The sequence below is a fragment of the Tenrec ecaudatus genome, chromosome 8, assembly GCF_050624435.1.
Source record: "Tenrec ecaudatus isolate mTenEca1 chromosome 8, mTenEca1.hap1, whole genome shotgun sequence".
NCBI classification, from domain to species: domain Eukaryota; kingdom Metazoa; phylum Chordata; class Mammalia; order Afrosoricida; family Tenrecidae; genus Tenrec; species Tenrec ecaudatus.
In genome coordinates, this window is record NC_134537.1 from 36327248 (window position 1) to 36349910 (window position 22663).

Consider the following 22663-nt stretch of genomic DNA (forward strand, 5'->3'; position numbering starts at 1 on the left):
CTCGCTGCTTCATTTGGGTTGAAAAACAAGAAAGCAGCAGCCAGCTCTGTGACCTTATTTTCCATGTGTATTCAGTGCTAGACCTCACGCCTGTCTAGACAGGCAAGAACGTCAGTGGGGATCCTCAGAAATTGTCAAGGCCTCCACTCATGTCGGAAGGATCGGATACCCTGTTCTTCTGAGCCAGGTATCCAGAGCTCTCTAGGATCTGGTCTCCAACTACCTTATAACTTGACCCTCACCTACCTACCAGCCAAGATGGACCATTGACTATTCTCCTCACCTGCTCTGTTCCTGTTCCACACATCTGTTCTAGAATGCCTTCCTCGTTTGTATAATGGAACAAGTTACAAGTTCCTCATGACCTGCCATTGAAATCTTCCTTACATTCTGAGGTCCGAATTGCATGGCCCTTCCTCTGTGGGAGCCTCCACAGAAAGAACTAACTCCTTTCTCAACACAATACTTCTCATATTTTATTTTTCCATAAATTTCCATTGCTGGTTTCAACTCGGAGCTCAACCACATCCACTCCGGGCCTCATAGACAGGGATGCTCACCAAATATTTGTCTCACTGGAATGGGTTTGCTCTTATCATGTCAATCATTAGATAGTAAAATCTGTTCCCTAGAGTTCTACTGTCAGTGTGTTCTCCCTGGGTTCCCATAGACATATCAATAACCACTCATTGAGCACCTAAGGACTAAGGACAAAAGGAGAGCGCATAGACACAGAATATTGTACCCCCAACTCCAGAGATTTCCCAAGGAATTAGAAGGGAAAAATTAGACACGACCACTTTGGTTAAATGCAATCAGCGGTATGATCAATGTACAAGCCAATTTCTGTGGCATGAAGAAACAGATGTTGCTGCTAGGTGCTGTGAACCGGTTTGGACTCGTAGTGAATGCACTACAGAAAGAAACACCACTGTTCTTATGTTTGAGCCCACGCTTACAGCCCCTGTGCCAAACCATCTCCTCAGAACCTTCCTCTCCTGTGCTGCCCCTGCACGTCAGCAAGCATGATGCTCTTCTCCAAGGACTCACATCTCCTGACAACATGTCTAAGTTACTTGAGACCAAGTCTCACCATCCTTTCCTCTAAGGAGTATTCTGGCTATACTTCTTCCAAGAAAGATCTGTGTGGTTTTTTGGTGTTTTTATTCTTGGCCGTCCATGGTATTTCCATATTCTTTTCCAACACCAGAGTTCAAATGCATCCATTTTTTTTGGCCTTCTTTGTTTAATGTCCAACTGTCCCATGCTTGTGAGGCACTGAAAAAATATGGCTTGGGTCAGGTGCACCTTAGTCCTTAAAGTAACACAGTGGTCTATGCAGATTTAGCTCTGGCGATGCATCATTTGATCTCTTGACTGCTGCTTCTATGAGCATTGATGGAGGATCCAAGCAAGACAAGATGGATCTTTGACAGTGTCAGTCTTTCTTCTGTTTATCATAATACTGTCGATTAGTCCAGTTTTAAGGATCTGGCTCTTTACATTGAGTTAAATCCATACTGAAGACTGCAATCCTTGAGCTTCATCAGCAAGTGCTTCAACTCCTCCTCACTTTCAGCAGACAAGGTTGTGTCATCTGCATATAGCAGACTGTTAATAAGCCTTTCTCTAATCCTGATGCCACACTCTTCTTCATAAAATCCAGCTTCCCTGGACTGTTTCTTCTCCAGAGAAGAAAAAGATAGGAAGATATCATCAATTTTGGGTGAAGTAAGTAGAGAAGACTTCTTGGAGGAGGTGATATTTGAGATGGTCTTTGAGTAAATTTAATGCGTGATTACAGTCTTCGATTTTCTAGTGCCCTGCATATGCAGACATCAGGCTTTAGAATTTGTCAGAGCTGATATGACATGGGCCACCCAGAAAGTGCCAGATTGTGCCAAGAAAACAGCACCAAGGACAAATGCCTGCAGCCCATCTTGGAATTCAAATGTCTGCTGCCTTTGGTTTTGGTTCACAGCCCACACAAAGGTGCAATGCACAATATTGATGAAACCAGAGTTCTAACCTAAGCTCTGCCACTCCCTTGCTATGGGATCACGGATAATTCACGTTCTTTGGCTGGTAATCTACTTCTTGTTTTGCAAAATGAAGGAATGGACTTAACACATCAACATAACCTCGTCTAGTGTGGTATCATTCATTTTTTCTTTTCACGGGCATTCAGTCTGAGCCTGGAAATAAAGAAGAAGTAGTCGCTTGAGGGGTCTCGAGCTCCTATCTTGGAGAATATGCTTTCTCTGCTGCTCACACAGTCACAAGACCTGCTCCGAAGGCTTCTAATAACAATCACGAGAAGTGTAATACAAAGGGAGTGTTGCCATCCCTGTGGCTACCCTTCATGTTCTTCACATACGTGGCTTCTGAAGGACGAACTATGCACAAAGCAAGCCAGTAACTCCCAAAAAGATTCTGACGTTGATGCCAGAAGAACCGGGAGCAACCACAGAGAATGAAATGTGCTTCCCTAATTGGGCATCACCAAAGGTTAGGTCAGTTAACGTAGCTATGAGCAAGAATGGGCTAAAGCATAAGAATGACTGTGATGATGGTGCAGGACCAGGCAGGGTTTCGTTCTGTTGAGCGTAGGGTTGCTATGAGTCCGAACAGACTGGACGGCACCTACGACAACATGCAGAGGGGCAACGTGGCTTTCAGACAAGACGGGCAGCTGGATGACCTGTGGTCAGACCCTACTAGGGAACTGTGTTTAGACTTTCACGGGTTCCGACCTTTGGCTAGGGCACATCCTCTCCACTGTGCCTTCGCCCTCAGCCCTCCCTGTTGTCTTCATCTGCCCACACAGCCCCCAGCTCCTTGCTTTGCAAATCATAAGTAAGCAAACATATCATGACAACAACTCGACGCAGCCAGCCGCACAAGCACCAGAAGGTTGATATCTGTCTGGCAGCAGGTTCTTGGGAAATTGAAATTCCTTTCAAGTCTCTCACACCCTTCCCTCGCTTCCAACTTTCTCTTCCCCAGAATGTGTGCACCCATCTCAAAGTCCACTGTTAGCTCTCTGTCTTGAGTGACCTTGACCCGAGTTGATCGTCCACAAAGAGCTGCAAGAGCCAAGGGTCCTGCCGAGGGGGAAATGGCTTACAATGCTCAGGAACCCAACACTAATGACCTTAGTTGGCTCGTTCACAATGTGACAGGCTTGGGTCACATCAGTGATGTTCCATGAGGACTTGTGTTGGAAACTTGTGGGAGTCTCTCTACAAGATTGCCGGCAATGTTCAGTGCATAACCAAGAATTATCCTGAACTCTCTTAAACCTTTTACTGGGCACACATGGATACGAAAAAAGTCATTTCTAATTTCCTAGGCTGACACCTTAGCACTGTCCTGAGTATAAACACAAAGTATTTTGGTACAAATATTCTACTGACTTTTCCTACCACATCATGTCCATGAATGTACCTGCCATACAAATTGGGAGTGTGTTGTTGTGTTGGGTTCAAAAGTTCATCAAGATTTTTTTACCACTCCCCAAAGACACCCTACTGCCATTGAGACTACGTGCAATCCTTGTGGCTTCAACTCCTGCGTCCTTGTGCATTTGCAGCTGCTGCGGCCTCCACAATGATTCGCCTCAGAGACGCAAACCACGTGTCTCTACCTTTGGTTTCAGTGGCATCCACTGAGTATTTGTTGACATGGCTATTCATTTTAGTGATGCATTTTTCTTTTTTATTTCATTTTTTATATCTAGAGAGGATATTAATTTTTGACAGAGAACATGTGTGGATTAGGCCATGCATATGTAAACATGAGAATCTTAAAAGAAGTCCTACAACATAGAGATCGAGCAAGATAGTGTTAGGTCTAGAAGGATTGGGGGGAAAAAGGTTAGAATTCCACAGTGAAAAATCATGAGTTTGTGTCTAAATAACAAAATCAATGATATAATTATATATATCCATATATAATTATATCTATAATAGCATTAGCTAGAGTAGTTAACAATCGCTTTAAAAAGTGCTGGACATGGTATTGTAGGTGAAATAAACAAGATAGGCTAAAAACAGTGAAAATAAACAATAACATCAATTAAATCTAGATCAATAAATACTCCAATCTATTTTTGCTTTAGAACCTCCCTAATATAATATATTCACATTAAAAACTTTCTCTAGAATTTCCCTTTGGTTTCCCCTCAAAAGCTTTTCTTCTTTTCCTGCAAACTTTATCCAGATGACGTGTCAAGCCCAAGCTGTACTATTGGTTTCATTGAACTGTGTCTTTCTTATTAAGAATTTTGTCAGGGAACTATTGCTTTGCCACATTCAACAATCCAATAGCTGTATATATTTTTAAATACACGACTTGCATTTGGTTCAAAATGGGGACGTGACCATCATTCCAAACTCTCTGCATGAGTGACTTCCCACATCTGTCCCCATAAAACCACACAACCACACCACAGCTATTTCTCCCAGCCAGGGCCTGTGACTTAGGCAGAGCAGGGGTGGTTACACCCGCATTTACCAATATTCAGACACGGCCTGCACAGGAAGCTAGCAAGCTATCGATCTGGGTTCACACGTCTACTCCTCTAGCTCCATCCCAGTTGATTGCCTCTTTCCACCAAGCCATTTTCCTTTCTAACACTGGTCCCCATTTACCTCGTCAAGGCAGTGAAGTGGTGGTCAGCTTCCAGTTTCTTATAGGCCAGTGCAATGACCCGGAAGCCCTGAGAGGTGTAAATCTGCAGTTCACTAATAAAGCTAGCTGGTACTGTTCAGAAAATAACACAGGATTAGTATGCAGTCTCCCCGCGGCGGTGCTGACCCAGGGTTTCTATACCAGCAGACCCAGCTTTCGCCCAAGGAAACACACCTCAACAAAAGGACAGTCCAAAGTCAGTGGAAGTTCTAAATGTAACAAGACGGTCCGGGTCGATGTCTTGGGGCTGGTGAAGCTAACGGGAGAAGAAAGTATCTCTCCAGCCCCTCCACACACAAAAGGCGCAAAAAATGGGAAAACAGTGAAATGAATTTTCTTCAGTTTAACCAGTAAACATCGAGTGTCTCGTATGGACAGGCAGGGGTTATGCAGAGATTAAAATGCAGACCTGCTATAAGAACATCTGTCTCATAGGGTGTCAGCCAGCAGATCAACAATTACCATCAATGAAGTAATTGTTAGGAATGAAAATGTGCCCCCTAAACTGTAAGCTGAAATTCCTAATATGAGGACCTCTGAATAGAATCCTGCTTGGAAATAGGGTTTCATGTGATCGTACCATGGTAGAGTGAGTCCGAAACTAAAGTCCTTCTGAGTGGTGTGTTATTAGGTTGTTACATAGAGACAGACATGCAGGAGAAGACACTATGTGGTCTAGTAGATGCCTCTATAAGCAGCAAAAAAGGCTAAGGAGAGCGCCACAGAAGGAGCTAACACTCCTGACACCCTGTTTGGGATTTCTACTCTACGACCGCACACTTGCGGTGCTTTGCTATGGCAACCTAGCAAACGAAGACACTGACAATTACAAGGTGCTATGGACGCCCCTGAGGAGCCCGGGTCGGGTAACAGGCTATCTAGGTGGCTATAACATGGAAGGAAAATCCGAGTAGGGAAGACGGGGGGGCGGGGGGTAGATGTGCCAATTATTGAAGTGACCCATGGAGAGATGATCGACCAAGCCTAAACAGTGAGAGAAGCTATGGACTAGCAATGGACTAGACCCAGTGCGTTGTGCTGTTGTACACAGGTTGCAATGGGTTGGACACACACACACACACCGACAGAAGCACTGAATGGGATGGCTCCTAAGAAGAGAATTATGATGGTAATGGTAACACTCATCGAGATGAGAAACACAAGCTGGATGTTGGTACTGCTGAGGGTGTTGATGTGTACCCAACTGGCAAAGAACTGTAGGCAGTTGGATTCACGGAGGGAATACATTTGGGAAACGTGTTAGTTATAATCCTGGTCAGTTGGCTTACCTGTCTCTGGCTGGCAAAAGCTGGCTACCTTCTCTGGTGCACCTTTCATGAAAGCCAGCCGGTCACCCCCCACCTCTTGGACAATGACTGTCATTCTCTGCAGTGCTGATGAGAATGGGAACTGATGCAGGATCGCAATGCCTTCTGCTGGGACCTGGTTGGGGATGGGGAATGGAGAGGGGCATGCCGACACATTTTTAGCTCCCAGGGATGAAAAACTTCTCGTTCAATCCTCATTTGAGCAAATTAGGGAAAGACAGTCTCACCAATTTTCATATGTGGGTTTCGAATAAGACCCGCCAGGAATTGTGGACCTGACAGGAATCTCCCTTTGTGTTTGGCTCCTGGGAGGGTAGCGGGGGGGTGGGGGGGGTGGCTGTGAGCAGGCTTACCTGGCTGGCTGTTTTGCAGGGTTTAACTACCATGGCATGAGCTGGCACTTCCTTGATGTGGAAATCGTCCCCAGAAATATGCATTTCCTATTTCACAAATGGGATATTTCATAGCAGCATTTTATTCCTTTGTCCACTGATACTCTGTTCAAACCCTTCCTTTGAGAGAATCCTCAGACCACCTCAATGTATTTACTCTTGGTGTCGTCTCCCTCAGCTAGTTAGTTGGAGATGAACCAGACGTGTTCCCCAACAGAAGAAAATGATACATGGAAATTACTGAGAGCTTGAAGGGAAGGTGTTTCTGAATTATTCAAGCAACTTGCCCTGCTTTCTCTATTGGAATAATCTGTGTAAAGTCTCAGTCTCCATTTCTGAACAGCTTGCCTTGAAGATTGAAAGCTCACACAGGCCACACTGATTTCAAATGAAGCAAAAACCTCAGTCTTGCACCTTCTGCAGCTCTGTCCTCGGAGAATGGGTTCTCCCTCCCCCGCCTGCCACTTGAACGTGGATTGGTAGTCCTCAGGGCAGGGCAGGGCTATGACATACAAGGTTAAATGATCAGTAATCACTCTGGAATTGCTGTCATAATGAGCCCAAATTATAATCAAAGAAATTCTTTACCCAAAGACATCAAAATGCATAGTGATCATCTCATGAAGTGGTTAAAAAAATGTGATGAAATTGTCAACTCTATTGAAACATAAGCAAGTGATCATTCAGGTTGGACACACAATGTTCCAGCAGACTACTGCCCAATCAGGCTTTATTCCAGTTGGACATGACTGCTGCCGCCTCCCTTCAACCCAGTCTCCAACTCATGGCCTCCCCACCAAAGAAATTTACACCCATGCCTGTGCCATCCCCGTGAGCAGTAACAAATCACATGGTTGTCATCCACTGGGCTGTTGGGGTGATTTGGGAAGCAGATCACTCATCCTTTCTCCCTAGTCTGTCTTAGTCTGAAAACTCACTGAAACCTGGTCGCATCAAAGCAACATGCACGTCTCCACTGACAGACGGGCCATAGCTATACATGCAGGTCATTGGCCAGGACGTTAGCCTGGCCAATGAAAGTGGTGAGAATTCGACCACCGAGCCACCACGGCCTCCATATTCCGGTTAGAAGGGCTCCCAAAGGTGATCTCTCTCAATGGTGCTAACACTGAGGGGCTACAAAGGAAGGGGGGAGGAGGAAGAGGCGTCATGAGATGGATTGATCCAGTGGCTGCACCAATGGGCTCAAAGGTAGCAACCATTGTGGCAGCAGTCCGTTGTGTTGTGTTGTCAGACATAGGACCGCTCTGAGGCAGAACTGACTCGGTGGCACCGGGCAGTCACAGGGCTGCGGGCAGCTGCGTGTGGAAGGGAGATGGCCGGGAGCCAGCTAGTAGCTAAGTGGGGGGCGGGGGGAGTGCGTGTTCTCTAAACCAACTGCTTATTTTACATCCCGTGCTTCTGAACACAGAAAGTCTGCTGGTAAGAAAAGATTGCAAAATCTTCATATTGTTTTGTTTTATATATAAAAACATGCTGGTTTGCATCATCCCCTTCATTTTATTGTCGTGGAAGCCAAGACCCCAAGAAAAGAGACGACTTCCTGGAGTCAAGCACTCAGTCGGCGCCAAGCTGAACTAGAACCTGAGGCCCAGATTCCACAGCCAGAACTGCACCGCCCTCTCTGAAACCTAGTTTCACATGGAAGGAGGGCAGTAGGCTTTTTTACAACGTTCCTTTGTATGGGCTCCAGTCTTAAGAATAAAATCAATGCTAAGTTAGTAGAAATAAAACTCTTTGGTAAAAATGGTTCTATGAGTTAGAACAACACTGGTGTTTCCTATCCAAATGTCCAACACTTCGGAACGAAACATTGCTCATAGTTCTGAGCGACAATGATATAATATTTATTTCCAAAAGAATTAAGAAATGATTATGTAGGAATTGCTATCAAATCTGAATGTCAAGTGCAACGTTTGCATTTTTTAATGCATCATCCATTTAAGCCTTACAGTACCTGACAATCATTAGCTTTATTAAACCGATGAGGAAACCTGGCTTGGATTCATTTGTCCCTGACTCCTATATGACCTCTAGTTTCATATTCTATAAATATGATGTCGCTGTGTGCTGCTCTGGAGTTGGAAATATTACTAAGATTTTCTGCTGCCGCGCAGAGGCTTACCCAATTGGTGGCTTCAAACATTTTGAGATCCAGTGGGTCTCCCTGGATGGTCCCATCGAGAAGGATCAGAGAGTGACAGCTGGCCATGGCTGCACACAGGGGGCCCCATGGCAAAGGCGAGCCTGAGGCAAAGCTGTGGACTTCCTGGAAACTGAAAGAGGAAGGGGTTCAGTCCTAGTCCTCCATGCCAACGTGGGGGCTTATTGAAGGTGAATACTTTTTAAAAAGAGACTTCAGTGAGCTTTACTGCACTACAGACCCGCCCTCCAGTCTCCCAAGTTCATAGCTGTTCTCCAGGGGGAGGTCTAAAGAACGTGAGGAAGTTTGATGGAAGCTCTTTGTTTCACCGCTCCTTGTCTGGGACTGGTTGACTTCAGCTAATGTGGAGCTCTGACTTCGGCAGACCACAGTATTTCCTGCGGCAGAAAGGTTAGGGATGCTGCACTTATTTTTTATGGATGAATTTCCCTCAAGCAATCCTTCACAAAGAGTAGGGGTTGTATCTTCTGGGTCTCTGTGTCATTAGGTTTGATGCTTGGCCCATCGTAGACACAGTCAACAAATAGATGAATGAATGAATGAATGAATGACAGGCTTATTGGAACTGCAAGACTTTAAGGATTAAGAAATGAACATTTTCAAGGGGGCACTAATTCCTCCTCTCCCACTCTGGCACCTGGTGTCCACAGTCAGCCATCATTCAGAGTACTTCCTAAAACCCGTAGCTGCTGTGGACTGAGTTGTGCTCCCTAAAGATGCGCATTGGAAACTCTGACTGCTATAAGCCCATTTGGGGAGAGCTTCTCTTTGTTATGTTCATGAGGCACTATTCATGTAAGGAAGGTGTGTCTTGAATCAATCTTTTTAATATTAAAAAAATCAGTTGAGTAAGCCACCAGAGATGGGTATAATAGATGCGCCCTATGAGAGCCTTGCCCTAGAGCTGAGAGGGAGGGAAAGCAGAGAGGGAGAACCTTGACCTTGGAGCCAGCACCCTGAACTTAGACTTCTCCCCTCCTGCACCGTGAGCAAATATACTTTGGCTCCGTCACTCACGTATGGCGTTTCTGTCATAGCAGCATGCGGCAACTAAGACAACAGCTTGAACTCAAATCGATTGAGATGTGACTCACATGTCCTTCCCAACCTCCCTGGCAAGTCCTTGCTTGAATGAGGAATATCAAACCAAAACAAACAAGCTCATTGCCATTGAGTGGCTTCCCAGTCACAGGGATTCGGGGTGCTCACAAAACAGCCCACAGTTTGGGGAGCACCTCTCAGTCACAGGAAAGTCTTTCTGAACCCCAAGTGAGCCCTGCTTCCGACGCAGAATCCAGTGGCCCTCCCCCTCTCCTGGCGCATCTGCAGAATCCCTGTCCTGCTGCCCCGCTTTATCCGCTCTCTCTCTAGCTGCTCTTGCACATCTAGTTCCTAGACTGCTCATGCCCCTACTGATTTGGCCTTGGAAGCTTTTATAGTTTTCACAGTTTTCAATGTGCTTGGCATGGTATAGGCATTGCATAGGGGGCTTAAAAAATTCATTATCTTCGAATTTCATTTCCGCCAACTTTTTGAAGCCTGTTTGTCATCTCTGTAAACACAGCTACGGTGGCTCCAGATTTTTCTTTTGGAAAGAAAACCAATCAGAGTGTTGACTCATAAGCCAGCCATATTTCTTCCGGCTTACCCAGTCAAGCTTCCTTTTGACTCACTAAAGGTTTAAAAGCCTCTTGCATGATTACTGACCCTCCTGGCCATCTCCATTACCAGGCATCAAACGAACAAATTACCTCAGTGTTTGGTAACACATCTCCCAGTTTTTTCGTAAGGTGATAAAAAAGGAAAAAAAAGCTAAACTATGAGAGAGAAAATCCACAGCAGTGGCACAGAAGCACTTTCAGCTCAGACTGAAAAAGTAAAACACACTTTGGGGGCAGGGCTCTTAAGTTTGAAAATGTAATCAGTATGCAGTTCTGGGCTTCTGGGGATTGAGCCAGCTCCAGTGAGCACAGCAAATGAATACAGTGTTAACTCTGTCCTGGTCTGTTCCCCTACGTGTTTATGGTCTATCAAGCGCAGGGAGTGCTCGCTGATTCTTGGAGTGGCCAGCCCGCTGGGATGGTGCTTTCTGGAACTCAGTGAGCAGGGCTGAGCTCACCTTTGACAGCACCAAAAGCAAACTCTCTGCCAACTCGGAGTGATCCTGTGGGACAGGCTGGACAGAGCTGCCCCTGTGAGTAACTCTGTGAGAGTAGAAAGCCCCGTCTTTCTCCTGTGGGTTCGATCTGCTAGAGCTCATGGTTAACAGGTTAGCACTCAACCACCAGGGCACCTTTAACAGAGAGATCTTTCATAGCTGATAAGTCAGAAACGGGCTTCTTACTGAAAATCAGACTTCTCTCTCTCACTTTATGAATTAAACTTGCAAATAATAATGTTTTCCTTGCTATGTTATTCATTGGAAGCCAAGTTGGACCTTGTGTCCCAGAGAGGAGAAAGGAAGAAGGGGTGGGAGGGAGGAGGAAGGAGGGAGGAGGGGGAACAGAGGGGTCCTCAGCAAGCAGCCTCACCTAAACAGCCTGTTTGCATTGGAATCTGACCGGTCACTCTTAGAAACAGGATTTTCCCGAGTTTTGCTTGTCATATGACCGCGAGTCCATAAAGGGACAAGCCCCTCAAAGTCGGAAGGGCATTTTAGGTGGACACTTCTTCCTGTGCACCCACTGTGTGTGCACAGCACAGAGCGGCAGCGCGGAGAACACGAATACGGCTGAGGGTCATACGGTCGTCAAGGCACGCACATATTTTAATAAACGCATGCATTACGCATAGCAGTGGAAACAGGAAAACATCGAGGAATGGGAAGATGAGCCATGCGAAGGGATTTCAAACAGTTTGTGGAAAAGAGAATTGTAACATAATGAACTTTCCGAATCCACCTCGTACATCAGAAGGAGCCTGGGTAGTGTAGCAGGCTGCATGCATAGTGGGCTCTGAGCCGCGAGGTTGGTTGTTCGGGGGCAGCAGCAGCTCCACGGGAGAAAGATGAAGCTTTCTACACTTCACCTTGTCTTCCAGGGCTGCCGTGACTCTGTGGCCTCAATGGCAGTGGGTTTTTTGTTAGTTTTCGTGAATCAGAATCTATGCTCCCAGGTAAGTGAAAAACAAGACTGACACTTCTCAGTGTCCCTTCTGCCGAGTGGTCAGAAGGACCACGATTAATCCTTTTGATCCCAGGAAACAGACTTTGTTGCGAACAATGTTTTAATGTGAAAATACAGGAAACACGTGGATTTTCAAAAGTTGGGAGGAAAATTTTTATGGTATTCACATAAACACAAAAGAACAAAAATGCATTTGTGATGTATGAAATGCACCTGCGATTTAAGTCGTGTGTGTTTTCATGAAAAATTAAACTATAATAAAACCTTCAGTAACAGTAGTGGGAGTAGCGATATCATGAGGGTGGGGGTGCCCGCGGTGGAAGGGGGAGAAAGGGGGAACCCATCACAAGGGTGGATATACAGCACACCACCCAGGGGGACGAAAAATAGAAATGTGGGTGAAGGAAGACAACGGACAGTGTAAGACATGAAATAACAACAATTACATACATCTGATCAAGGATTCACACCGGTGGGAGGGTGGGGGAGAAAGGGGGAAAAAAGAGGAGCTGATACCAAAGGCTCAAGTAGACAGAAAGTGCTTTGGACATGTTGATAGCAACATATGTACAAGTGAGCTTAATACAACTCAATGATGGATTATTATAAGACTTTTAAGAGCCCCCATAAAATGATTAATAAAATTACATTAATTTTAAAACGTCAAACTGTAAATGTTAAATATCTGTTTCCTTGTTCAGACCATTCACTGCCACCAAGCCAATTCCGACTCAAGGTGACCCTATAGGGGAGGGTATATCTGCCCCTGTGGGTTTCCAGGACTGTAACTTTTTATGGGAGAAGAAAGCCTCACCTGTCTCCCGAGGGATGGCCATGGTTTTGAATTATTGACCTGGGAGTTAGCAGTCCAGTGTGTAACCACAGCACCACCAGGCAGCGGGTTCAGCATGCATGGAAGTTAGGAGACAAGGTTAATGGAACTGCAAACTCAAGCATGGCCGCAAGAGGGCCTCGGGAGAGGACCGTACAAATCTACCATATGCCCAGCGGGAAAATGCCAAAGCGACAGTAACTGAGTCTTTTCTTGCTAGCTAAGAGGAGGTTCCGGCAGCTGGAAGTTCTATGAATTACAATACCAAGGAAAACGAGTACACTCTCTCCAGTTCCATAGCGGCTCCCCTTCCTGAACTTCAATGTATCCAAGTCAGTGACGTTTTCTCTTTGCTTTTCGCACAGCAAGGAACGTCACCTCCCAGGAGGACCTGCCTGGTGTCATCACAGGAGTTATGGCGGGCCAGCTTCGGCCCCGAGCAAATGCACTGGAAGCAAATCACATTCATGCAGAACCCGAATCCAGCCCCTCACAGTTATCGCCGAGGTTGGTGATTGCCTTAGGACTGGAAACAAGTTGGGGGAAAATACACCTGTTCTTAGTGGGACGTGAAAGTATTTAAGAGGAGAACATCAATGCAGATAACACTGGCTATTGTTATTCACCCGCTCCGAAACCTTGACGTCTCCCCTGGTAGTTCTCATGAGAAAAGGCGCTGGGCTAGAAAGGAGACATGTCGCTGCGTTTGTGTCTGTTACTCACCTGCTGCCCTCACTGGGCAGAACTCCCCAGAGATTCAAGCCATCTCTTGTTAAGGTGCCTGTCTAAACAGAAAAAAACATTGGTTTACACTGAACACTCCACAGCCCCCAAGGGAAGATGAAAAAGAAGCATTTTAACTGAAAATTACACGTCACTCAGTTGATCAGAATCAGTACTTCCAAGGGGGATAGAACAGGGTGGATGTCTGGAGCCCTGGGCTGAAGCTGTCAAAAGCTCATACCAGCCCATCTTTGAATGTCAGCCGCACAACTTAAAAAACACACACAGAAGAACAGACTCCCTGCCGCCGACGGTCAGCAATTTGGAAGCAGCAGCCACTCCGTTGGAAAACGATGAGGTTTTCTACTCCCATGAAAGCCACAGTTCCAGTCGTGGAAACCCACAGGGGCAGTTCTACCTTGACCTATCCGGTCGCTTTGGTCCTCAGAGGTAAAGGGGGGGAAATATATCTGTCTGGCATACATCGCAGGTTGGCCTCTGACCAAATAAAAACAACAACAGAGCAAAACTCTCATTGCCGTCCACTCGCTGCCATAGCAGCCCGCCCCCCACCCCCCCGGCCAGGGTAGCACCCCGCCAATGAGCTTCCCAGACTGTAACTCTTCACAGGAGTAGAAAGTCTACTTTCTCAGAAGTGCTTGGTAAAGCTGGGACTACAAAATGTCTTGTTCCCAGCTTTTAAAACACAAGTTAAAAAGATGCCATTGTAAAGGAGTGAGGGAAAGTAAAGTTGTGGGTAAGAATACAAAGAACTGATTCGACATTTACTTGGAGCAATGCCAGGATGTTGACAGTTATCACAGTTCGGTATCATGGGTAAGAGCTGGGGGTAAGAGCATATCTAGATATACAACCAGCTTCAGAGAACTCCTAGGTGACCCAAGTAAATTATGTCACCCGCCTACCCATCGCAACCCTTATCTGTAATGCGGCCATGATGTATCTGGGTGGAAAGATTCAATGAGAATAATACAAATAAAGGGCTTCATTTTTCGTCTATTCTATAGAAACAGTTAATCATAGCAATAAGTTCATAGTTATTACTCATTTTAATTCAAGTTCATGTCACAATGATCTGTTTCACCTTCACGTCTTTGTTCAAAGCATGCTAAGATCGCATAACCAGAAGGCATTTCGTATGGTGCTATCTTCATTGAACAGTAACATCCAAGGAGTGGCGGGAGTCAGGTTAACTTTCTGCACTCGGGAGATGCCTCTGAGACGGCCGACATTACAGAACATAGCGCTGACTCTACTCCCGCTCTGCTACCTCACGTTCCTCAGGGCTTCCTGCCGCTGGAGGAGTCAGGCCAGTTCTTTACACAGAGAGTCAAGGTCCACAAACATCGCCCCCGTTCCTGATGCGCTGCACCGTCAAAGCCACGCGCCCGACTTTCTCTCTGCCTCCATACCATACTCATCTGCCTACAAAGCCCTTCACCTTGTCTCACCTCCTTACATCCTCCACAATCACCTAGCACATGGTGTTCATACTTTAAAAAAAAAAAAGAGGAGACTGAAGAGGTGAAAGGAGAGGCTGGTAGAGAGTGGCTGTGTGTAATCCAGAGTAATTGGAATCAATACACGACAGAAGGACACATACAGTCAGAGTTCAGGAGGGTTGTATTTCCAATACATCTCAGAGTAAGCCGTAGTTAAATAAACCCTTTGTTTTTTTACTCGCTCCTTATTGTCGTGAGGTCCCCTTGAGTCAGTCCCTCACAGCAGCCCCATGGGACAGAGCAGACAGAACTGCTGCCAAGGCTTTTCATGGCTGTCATTTGTATGGAAGAAGATCACCAGGTCTCTCCGACAGAGCTGCTGAGCGGTTTTGAACCACCAACCTTTCAGTTAGCAGCTGAGCTGTTAGCTCATGTGTCACCAGGGCTCCTTATTTGCCCATGACATCTACACATACATCTTGGGCAAGCATGCTTTGGCTGCCAGGGGCAAGATGTTCTTTTTAATTAATTGCTTTTCATAGAACCTGATGAACAGGAAGCAACCTTAACAATTTCCCTATTCCGAAGTTAGCCTCCTTCCTCTGAACTCTAGACTCTGTAGCCCGAGAGACAGCTCTTTCCCAGCTCACACATGCAACGAGCGATAAAAAGAGAGTGGAAAGGTACCGTAGGAGGCCTCCCCCACGAAAGGGCAAACGCATTGCACAGGACAACAGCCATGGTGGCAGCAGTGAGGGGCAGGAGGCCGGCGCACATGTACCTTGTCGAAGCAGACGAGGTTCAGTTGCCCACACACGTTAATCCTCTGGGGGCTGATGCAGAAGATGCCTCTCTTCTGCAGTCTCCTTTGGGCGTAGATGATGCCCGTGGTCAGAGCAGCTGGGAGCGCAGGGGGAACAGCGATGGTGATGACGTCCAGAGCTTTCTTCACCACCTCCTCGGGTGGCTCCTGGAAGAGGAATCGTTCTGCAGCTATTACACACAAAGCCTACCCCAACTGCTTTGTGCATCTGACTTTCCCCTTTCTTTTCTGGTGAACCCTTTAGGCCCAATTCCTAGACATGCTCTTAGTGGGCCACAGGCTGCTGACATACTAATGGCTCTCAATATAGTTGACCAAAGTACATGGGACGAGATTATAACAATTCCAACTACTACCAGCAGTGAGCAGGATGGCATTTTTTTCCCAATGATGTTACCAACATTGGATACATGGATATAATTTTAAAGCAATCTCTCTCTCTCTCTCTCTCTCTCTCTCTCTCTCTCTCTCTCTCTCTCTCTCTCTCTCCCCCTACAATGTCCTTCACCTTATTTTATCTTCTTACATGCTCCACACTCATCTCTCATATGTGTCTATACTTTAAAATATAACAAAGATATTCAAGATCCACAAACTTCGCCGATTTCATTTTTTTAAGTTTTTACTGTGAAGTGGATGGTGGTTTAGAGTATACTAGTTTTCCATTTAACAATCCGTATGCATTGTGCTTTGTGTCGTCGATTGCAATCCCCACAACGTAAGATTCCCTTCTCCCGGCTTTCAGGGAGGAGATGAGACAGTCAGGGTGCAATGTAGCAATGATTAAACATACAGCTTTCCTCTAGTTCCTAAATGCTTCCTCCCCCACTATCATGATCCCAATTCTATCTTACAAATCTGGCTAGTCCAGAGGATGCACACTGGTACAGATAGGAACTGGAAACACAGGGAATCCAGGACAGATGATCCCTTCAGGACCAGTGGTGAGAGTGGCTATATCAGCAGTGTGGAAGGCAGGTAGGGTGGAAAGGGGGAACCGATTACAAGGATCTACATGTGACCTCTTCCCTGGGAGACGGACAACAGAAAAGGGGGTGAAGGGAGACATCAGACAGGGCAAGATATGACAAAATAATAATTTATAAATTATCAAGGGTTCATGAGCGAGAGGGAATGGGGAGGGAGGGGGAAAATGAGGAGCTGATGCCAGAGGCTTAAGTGGAGAGTGGATGTTTTGAGAATGATGAGGGCAATGAATGTACAAATGTGCTTTTTATAATTGATGTGTGTATGGATTGTGATAAGAGTTATATGAGTCCCCGATAAAATGATTTTTTTTTAAAAGATCCCTTCTCCCACTTCCTCTCTAGGCTTCTTGTTTCCATTCCTTTTTTTCCCCTAAACCTTCTGAACCTCATCCTTGGGGAAATGCTGCCTTTCCCCACCCCCACCCCCACCCCCACCCCTCAAATTGTTGATAACTCTAAGGTGTGCATACGTCCCTGGGGTTATAGTTCTCCTTTGAGTACTATGATTTGGCTGAAAACTGAGTTATGGGCGTGGGGTGATTCATCTCTAGACCTGAAAGGTAGATAAGAATGACAAGTCTCAGGGCAATCTACCAGTCTTTATCTGGCCAGTAAGCCTGGTCTTCTTTATGTAAAGGCCTCATTTGATATCTGTAAGCTACTACATTATTGAATAAAGACATTGTCAGTATGGACTAGTGCAGGGAGGTTTGAGGGAGGATGCTCCCACAAGCTGTGTGGTGGTCCCCTGGGGTTGGATTGTTAGCAGTCGGGGATTGCTTCCATTAGGAACTGGGAGCGTAGATGCAGGAGTGTTTGGCTTGATTTCCCAGCTTTAAAAACTGTTCCCTAGTTTAAGGCCAACATGTAGAGTAAACAATCTATATTGGTGAGTGTGTGTATGCCTGTATTGAAAGGACAAAGCCAGCTTACCCCACTGAGCACGTAGACACACAGAGTATAGATCATCCCAATGGTGGCTGTCCCCACGAGGCACAGCAGGAACCGGATGGCATCCCTGTAGAGCTTAAAGTTCATCGGTTTGGGGTAGAGAATGGATCGCACGAGGTCGCCCTTGGCAGTGTTGAACCCTGTCGCAGCAAACACACAGCGCATGCGCACAGTTAGCAACAACCTGCTATCACGTGTCTAAGCCTCAGCGCTGCCTTTGCTTTGCTCCAGAGGCACTTAAACGGGGGTCTAAACTCCAGAGCAATAGAAGGATGATTGGGAAAATGCATTAGTGCCAAAATGGAAATATCTAACCTATCGTAGCCTATTACCCTCTGGCTCTCCTTCCCTCTACTTCCCATTTCCGTGCATCCCAGAGATAGGAAGCCAGCACCCTGGGCTCAGAGCAGCTTTCCCAAACATAACTGTTTTAAAAAGAACAGCCCGTGAGCCCACAGACACACACAGTCACCTGGAGTTATGTTCAATGCCCCACTAAGGACTAATGAACGCACTTTTCTAAGACTTATTAGTCCTGCCTGAGGAGAACACAGATTGGAGTACTATATGACCCAAGGTCTAAACGCAATTCTGTTAATTAGTAGCTTTATGGTTGTTAAAAATTCACTGGAATCGTGTGACTCTCCTTCCACTCATGTGCAAAGTGCAACAGTGGGCATGTCTGCTTTGCTGGTTTTTCATGTGGGAAGAATTTGCAATGCACATAGTCATTATATATGCTGGTTTTGCATGTGGGAAGAATTTGTAACGCACATAAATAGTCATTTTTTTCTAAAAGCATGTGTCAGCTTAATTGGCATTATACACACACGCGCATGCACACAGCCTAGGTGGGGTAGTGGATTGAAACCACAAGCTGCTCTGTGAGGGAAAGAGGAGGCTTTCTATTCCACTTCTATAGGGTGCCTATGAATCGGGATCAACTCAATGGCAGTGTGTGTGTGTGTGTGTGTGTGTGTCTGTGTGTGTGTGCTTCAAAACGTTCATGGAAATATAGACTTGAAAGATAATGGTATTTTTCTATGAACGTTTTGAAGCTCTCAATTCGATTTCCACTCATAATGATGCTCTAAGACTGAGCAGAACTGCCCCCGAGGGCTGGCCATCTTTGTAGGAGCAGATGTCCAGGGCTTCTCTCCTCTGGAGATCAACTCTCGGGTGAGTTCAAACCACCTGCTGTTTGATCAGCAGCCACAAATATTGAACCAGGGAGCCACCACAAATATATGCAATAACGATCTGTCTGTATTACAGTATACATATGTAAAAGTTATATCATATTTCTCAAAAGCTTGTGTAAAACGGAATTAAAAGATAATACATCTCCCACATGCTTTGTGAAGCTTTGTCTGGATAGTCATACTGTGTCAGCAAAGACATATATTTGGTTTGCTACTCAAAGAAACACCAAATATCACTTTGCTCCTGGCCTAATAAACTGTAAGTTCTGAGCAAATTGAAATGGAGCTCTGGTGGCGTAGCGGTTGTGCGTTGAGCTGCTAACTGCAAGGTCAGCTGTTCAAAACTATTAGCGACTCCATGTGAGAAAGCCGGGCTTTCTACTCCCTTACTTTAGTCTAAGCCAAGTGCATTGGAGAGGGGATATTGCAGGTGCACTTAGGTTAAAGTCTGGCACTTTATCAGTTGATCTCCCTTTGGGCCCATTTTGCATTTTGTCTAGTTTTTAATATTGTCTGCTTTCTTTTCCATAAGTTTTCACTGCTTTACTTTCTTATTGTTGCTACTTAGTTTGGGTTTGTTTGTTTGTTTGTTTGTGGGGCTATGTACGTTTTCTCATATATGAAATCCAGGAGAAGCGAATCTATAGAGACAGTAACTAAGGGCTCCTTGCCGCCTGGCAGAGGTGGTCAGGGGATTAGGGAGCTCATAATGACCACAAGGAGGAAGCGCATGTTCTAAAAGTGATTGTGGGGGTGATGGGACAACTTTTCTTAAGATGATTTAACTATTGAATTGTACGAGTAGTGAAGTATGTGCCCATAAAATTGCTATATTAAAAAAAAAAGCATGACAATTTGGGGAAACCTGCAGGAGCAGGGTTACCCTGTCCTGTGGGGTCTCCACGAGCCAGTGTCGCCTCTTGCCTCGAGGGCAGTGGGTAGAGAGTAAACAAGCAGAACAAAGGGCTTCTCTCAAAATAACTGCTGGAAGAAGAGAAGAAGGAGCTCACCTGTCTGCAGGACCACGGCTCTCACAAAGCCGGCGCTGGCTCCCCGGGCCTGGACCACCTCTGTGCCGCAGAAGAGGACGTGCCGTTTGTGGTCTGTGTCACCCTGCGCTTTCCAGGGCACCAAGCCGCCGTCCATTCTCGGTAACGGGGTTTTGGTGACGGGAATACTTTCTCCTGCAAAAAAAAAAATGAGCCTCTCATGTTTTTCTTAGGTGGGATGCCTTCACTCATGTAAATCATCTACTTGTTTCCATAGCACACATGTAAGATATAAAACAGCCAAATCCAGATGATGAGAAGCTTACAGACCCTGTTGAAGTTGGTGATTGAGTCTGTTGCCTGTGGCCAGTGCAGTGGGAGCAGAGTTCGGTTCCCATGAACCAGGTCCACTTTCTCTAGAAAAAGGATACTGGCAATTCCAAACAACCCACCAGTAAGAGATTTTTATGAATCTCCACAGAGGGAAAGGAACTTAACTGGCCATGATATTTAAAAATAAATAAGTTAGCATAGCTTGGAAACGTGAGCTGTTATCTCCATTTTGCTCCTTTCGGACCTGACCGGGAGAAATGAGTGGGAAGTGAACTTCCATGGGAGCCACTGTCCGGGGGTGTGCATGCACGGACTCCCATTTCAGTACTAAAAAAGACTCTGTGATCTTCCCTTATCTTGTGGCTTTGCTGGCACCGTGTCTCACCACGATGGGTGTGGGGGGAAGAACTAAAAGCTGCATGGTTTGAGTCACTCACTTCCCTTCTCCGGGCCTCAGTCTCCACAGTGTGAGATGTGACCATGACGGTCCCGCCCCGAGATGACACGCCACCCAAACATGAAATACAGCAGGTCCAAACTCAAATTGGTGCAGGTGGCAGATTTGCCAAACGCCACACCGAAAGTGTTTCTACATTTTCCAGCGGTTTCACAATGCTTTCAAGACAGGCTAGGAGGAGCGTAAGCTTGACTTCATGGGTTTCAGGATGTTTTGAATGGTTTTCAAACCATTCACACTTCTCTGAAGACATAGCCTTTCGATGAAAATAGTACATGGGAAAGTCACAGTCAGTTCTGAAAGAGCTGGTGCTCTCCACAGTCTGAAGGTAAAATGGGCAGGTCGTAAAAATCCAACATCCAAGAGGAAAACAAAAAGGTGTAAGAAGTTAGCACCCTTTCACCCTTCGCAAAGAGAGAGCATCTTTCGTTTCAGCAGGATGGGTAGCTAAGGTGTGTGGGAGTAGGGTGGTCCCGTTTCAGACAACCCAAACTGCCAGAGCCCTGTCCCACACACCCCGGCTGGCACCCTCGGTGGCCCAAACTTTGCAGTCCTGTATGTCATTCTTGAGGAGGCGCCTGGCTGCTTGGCCACATGGGGGTCTGAGAGCGAGGGCACAGGCTTTGCCTGTGGAGGGAGGCCCATACCTGTCAGCAGCCCTTCATTCACCACACAGTTGCCATCAATCAGAACGGCATCACATGGCATTTGGACTTTGTTCCCGGTCAAAAGCAATAAATCGCCAGGTACCAGGAGGTGGGATTGCAGTTCTTGGGTGCCGGCTACAAATAACGAGGAGACACAAGGTGAGTTGTGGAGCCTTTGTGCCACAAAAATACAGACCAACAGCTGTCTAGGTTAGACTTCAATGAAAAAGCAACCAAAGTCTTTTTTTTTTTTTTACAAAGAGCAGGCGGGCATTTCTCTACATTGACTCAAAATCCATATGCATTAAGGAATATATTGCTAAGTTCAAGCACATAAAAATAAAAACCACCTGTATACCCAAAAGGGCAAATGCAGAATACATATTTGAAATTTAATTTAGAGGGAAAGGGTTGACTTTCCTCAGGCAAGTGTAGAAAGAATGTCTTTTAAAAAAAGATGTACAGCCAATAACTGTATCGCAAAATGGTTAAAGGCACGAGCCAATAGCCACCCTCAATGCAAGTGGCTTCTTAACAGTCGTTTGAAAAGATGCTCACTGTTACTCAGACTAAGAGAAATGCAAAACCCTCCCTTTCTTCTCTCCTTTTTTATCTGCCTTCCATTCTTCCCTTTTCCTTTCTGTTCCTCATCCTTCCCCTTCTTAAATAAAACAAAGACTATTAGGTCAGATTGAGCATAATAGGAATGATTCCTGGGAGAGATTAGCTAATTGGGATGTGAGGTCCAGAGTGTCAAAATCCAGGTAGGGTGATAAGGACCGCATGGTGGTCTGATATGAATGTTGATATCTATATAGCATGAAAGAGTATTCATAAAGGCTACAGCAGTGGGTTTGTGTGGAGGGATCAGAACCCCAACAGGGTGGAAGGGTGTCAACCTGAGAGAAATTGGTCACGTCTAGTCTAAGCAGCAGACTGGTTACAGCCAGTCTGATCGATGGAAGCACAAACTCACTGCCACAGAGCTGATTCTGACTATCACTCTGCAGGGTAGAGCAGGACATCCCTACAGTTGTCTAAGTCTACAAACCTTTATAAGAGCAAAACTTCTCATCTTTCTCCTGAAAAGCAGCTGGGAGTTTGGACCTGCTGACCTTGTGGTTTTCAGCTCAGTGGGTAACCACTAAATATATGAATTTCAGAATTCTCACTAAAGAAAGAAAATTACAAACACAGAAAGCGACTACGCTAGAGTGAACTCTGTGATATTGAACTGGAATTGGAAGTGTCAGTGTAAACTCACAGGTACATGAATGCATACATACATAGATATGTGGTCTAGGTGTAAATGTGTTTATGTAGATAAGCATAGATCTGAGGGGACTTGAGAAAAGTGAGATGGAAAATGGGATTAAAAGATAGTAGATATTTCCTCAAATTTTGGAAGCCCACTTGTATCTAATTTATTTGCTTGTCAACCTTGGCATGTATATATTCATAGCCTACATGTTCATATATGCTACAGCCAACCACTAACACCCCAATACTAATGAGCTCAGCCAGCTCGCCAG

At 45.7% G+C, this 22663-nt stretch overlaps 1 protein-coding gene across 1 annotated transcript in view; it reads right to left on the minus strand.

The window, feature by feature from the left end:
• The window catches only part of ATP13A4 (ATPase 13A4), a 96089-nt gene that overhangs the window by 37521 nt on the left and 35905 nt on the right, over positions 1–22663 (minus strand). The window contains exons 9-17 of the mRNA XM_075557152.1: positions 21132–21266; positions 19716–19889; positions 17486–17643; positions 15522–15710; positions 13278–13339; positions 8559–8709; positions 6374–6460; positions 5982–6135; positions 4653–4764 (exon numbers count right to left, since the gene is read on the minus strand). Coding sequence (XP_075413267.1) covers positions 4653–4764; positions 5982–6135; positions 6374–6460; positions 8559–8709; positions 13278–13339; positions 15522–15710; positions 17486–17643; positions 19716–19889; positions 21132–21266 — 1222 coding nt within the window. The remainder of the gene's footprint in view (positions 1–4652; positions 4765–5981; positions 6136–6373; positions 6461–8558; positions 8710–13277; positions 13340–15521; positions 15711–17485; positions 17644–19715; positions 19890–21131; positions 21267–22663) is intronic.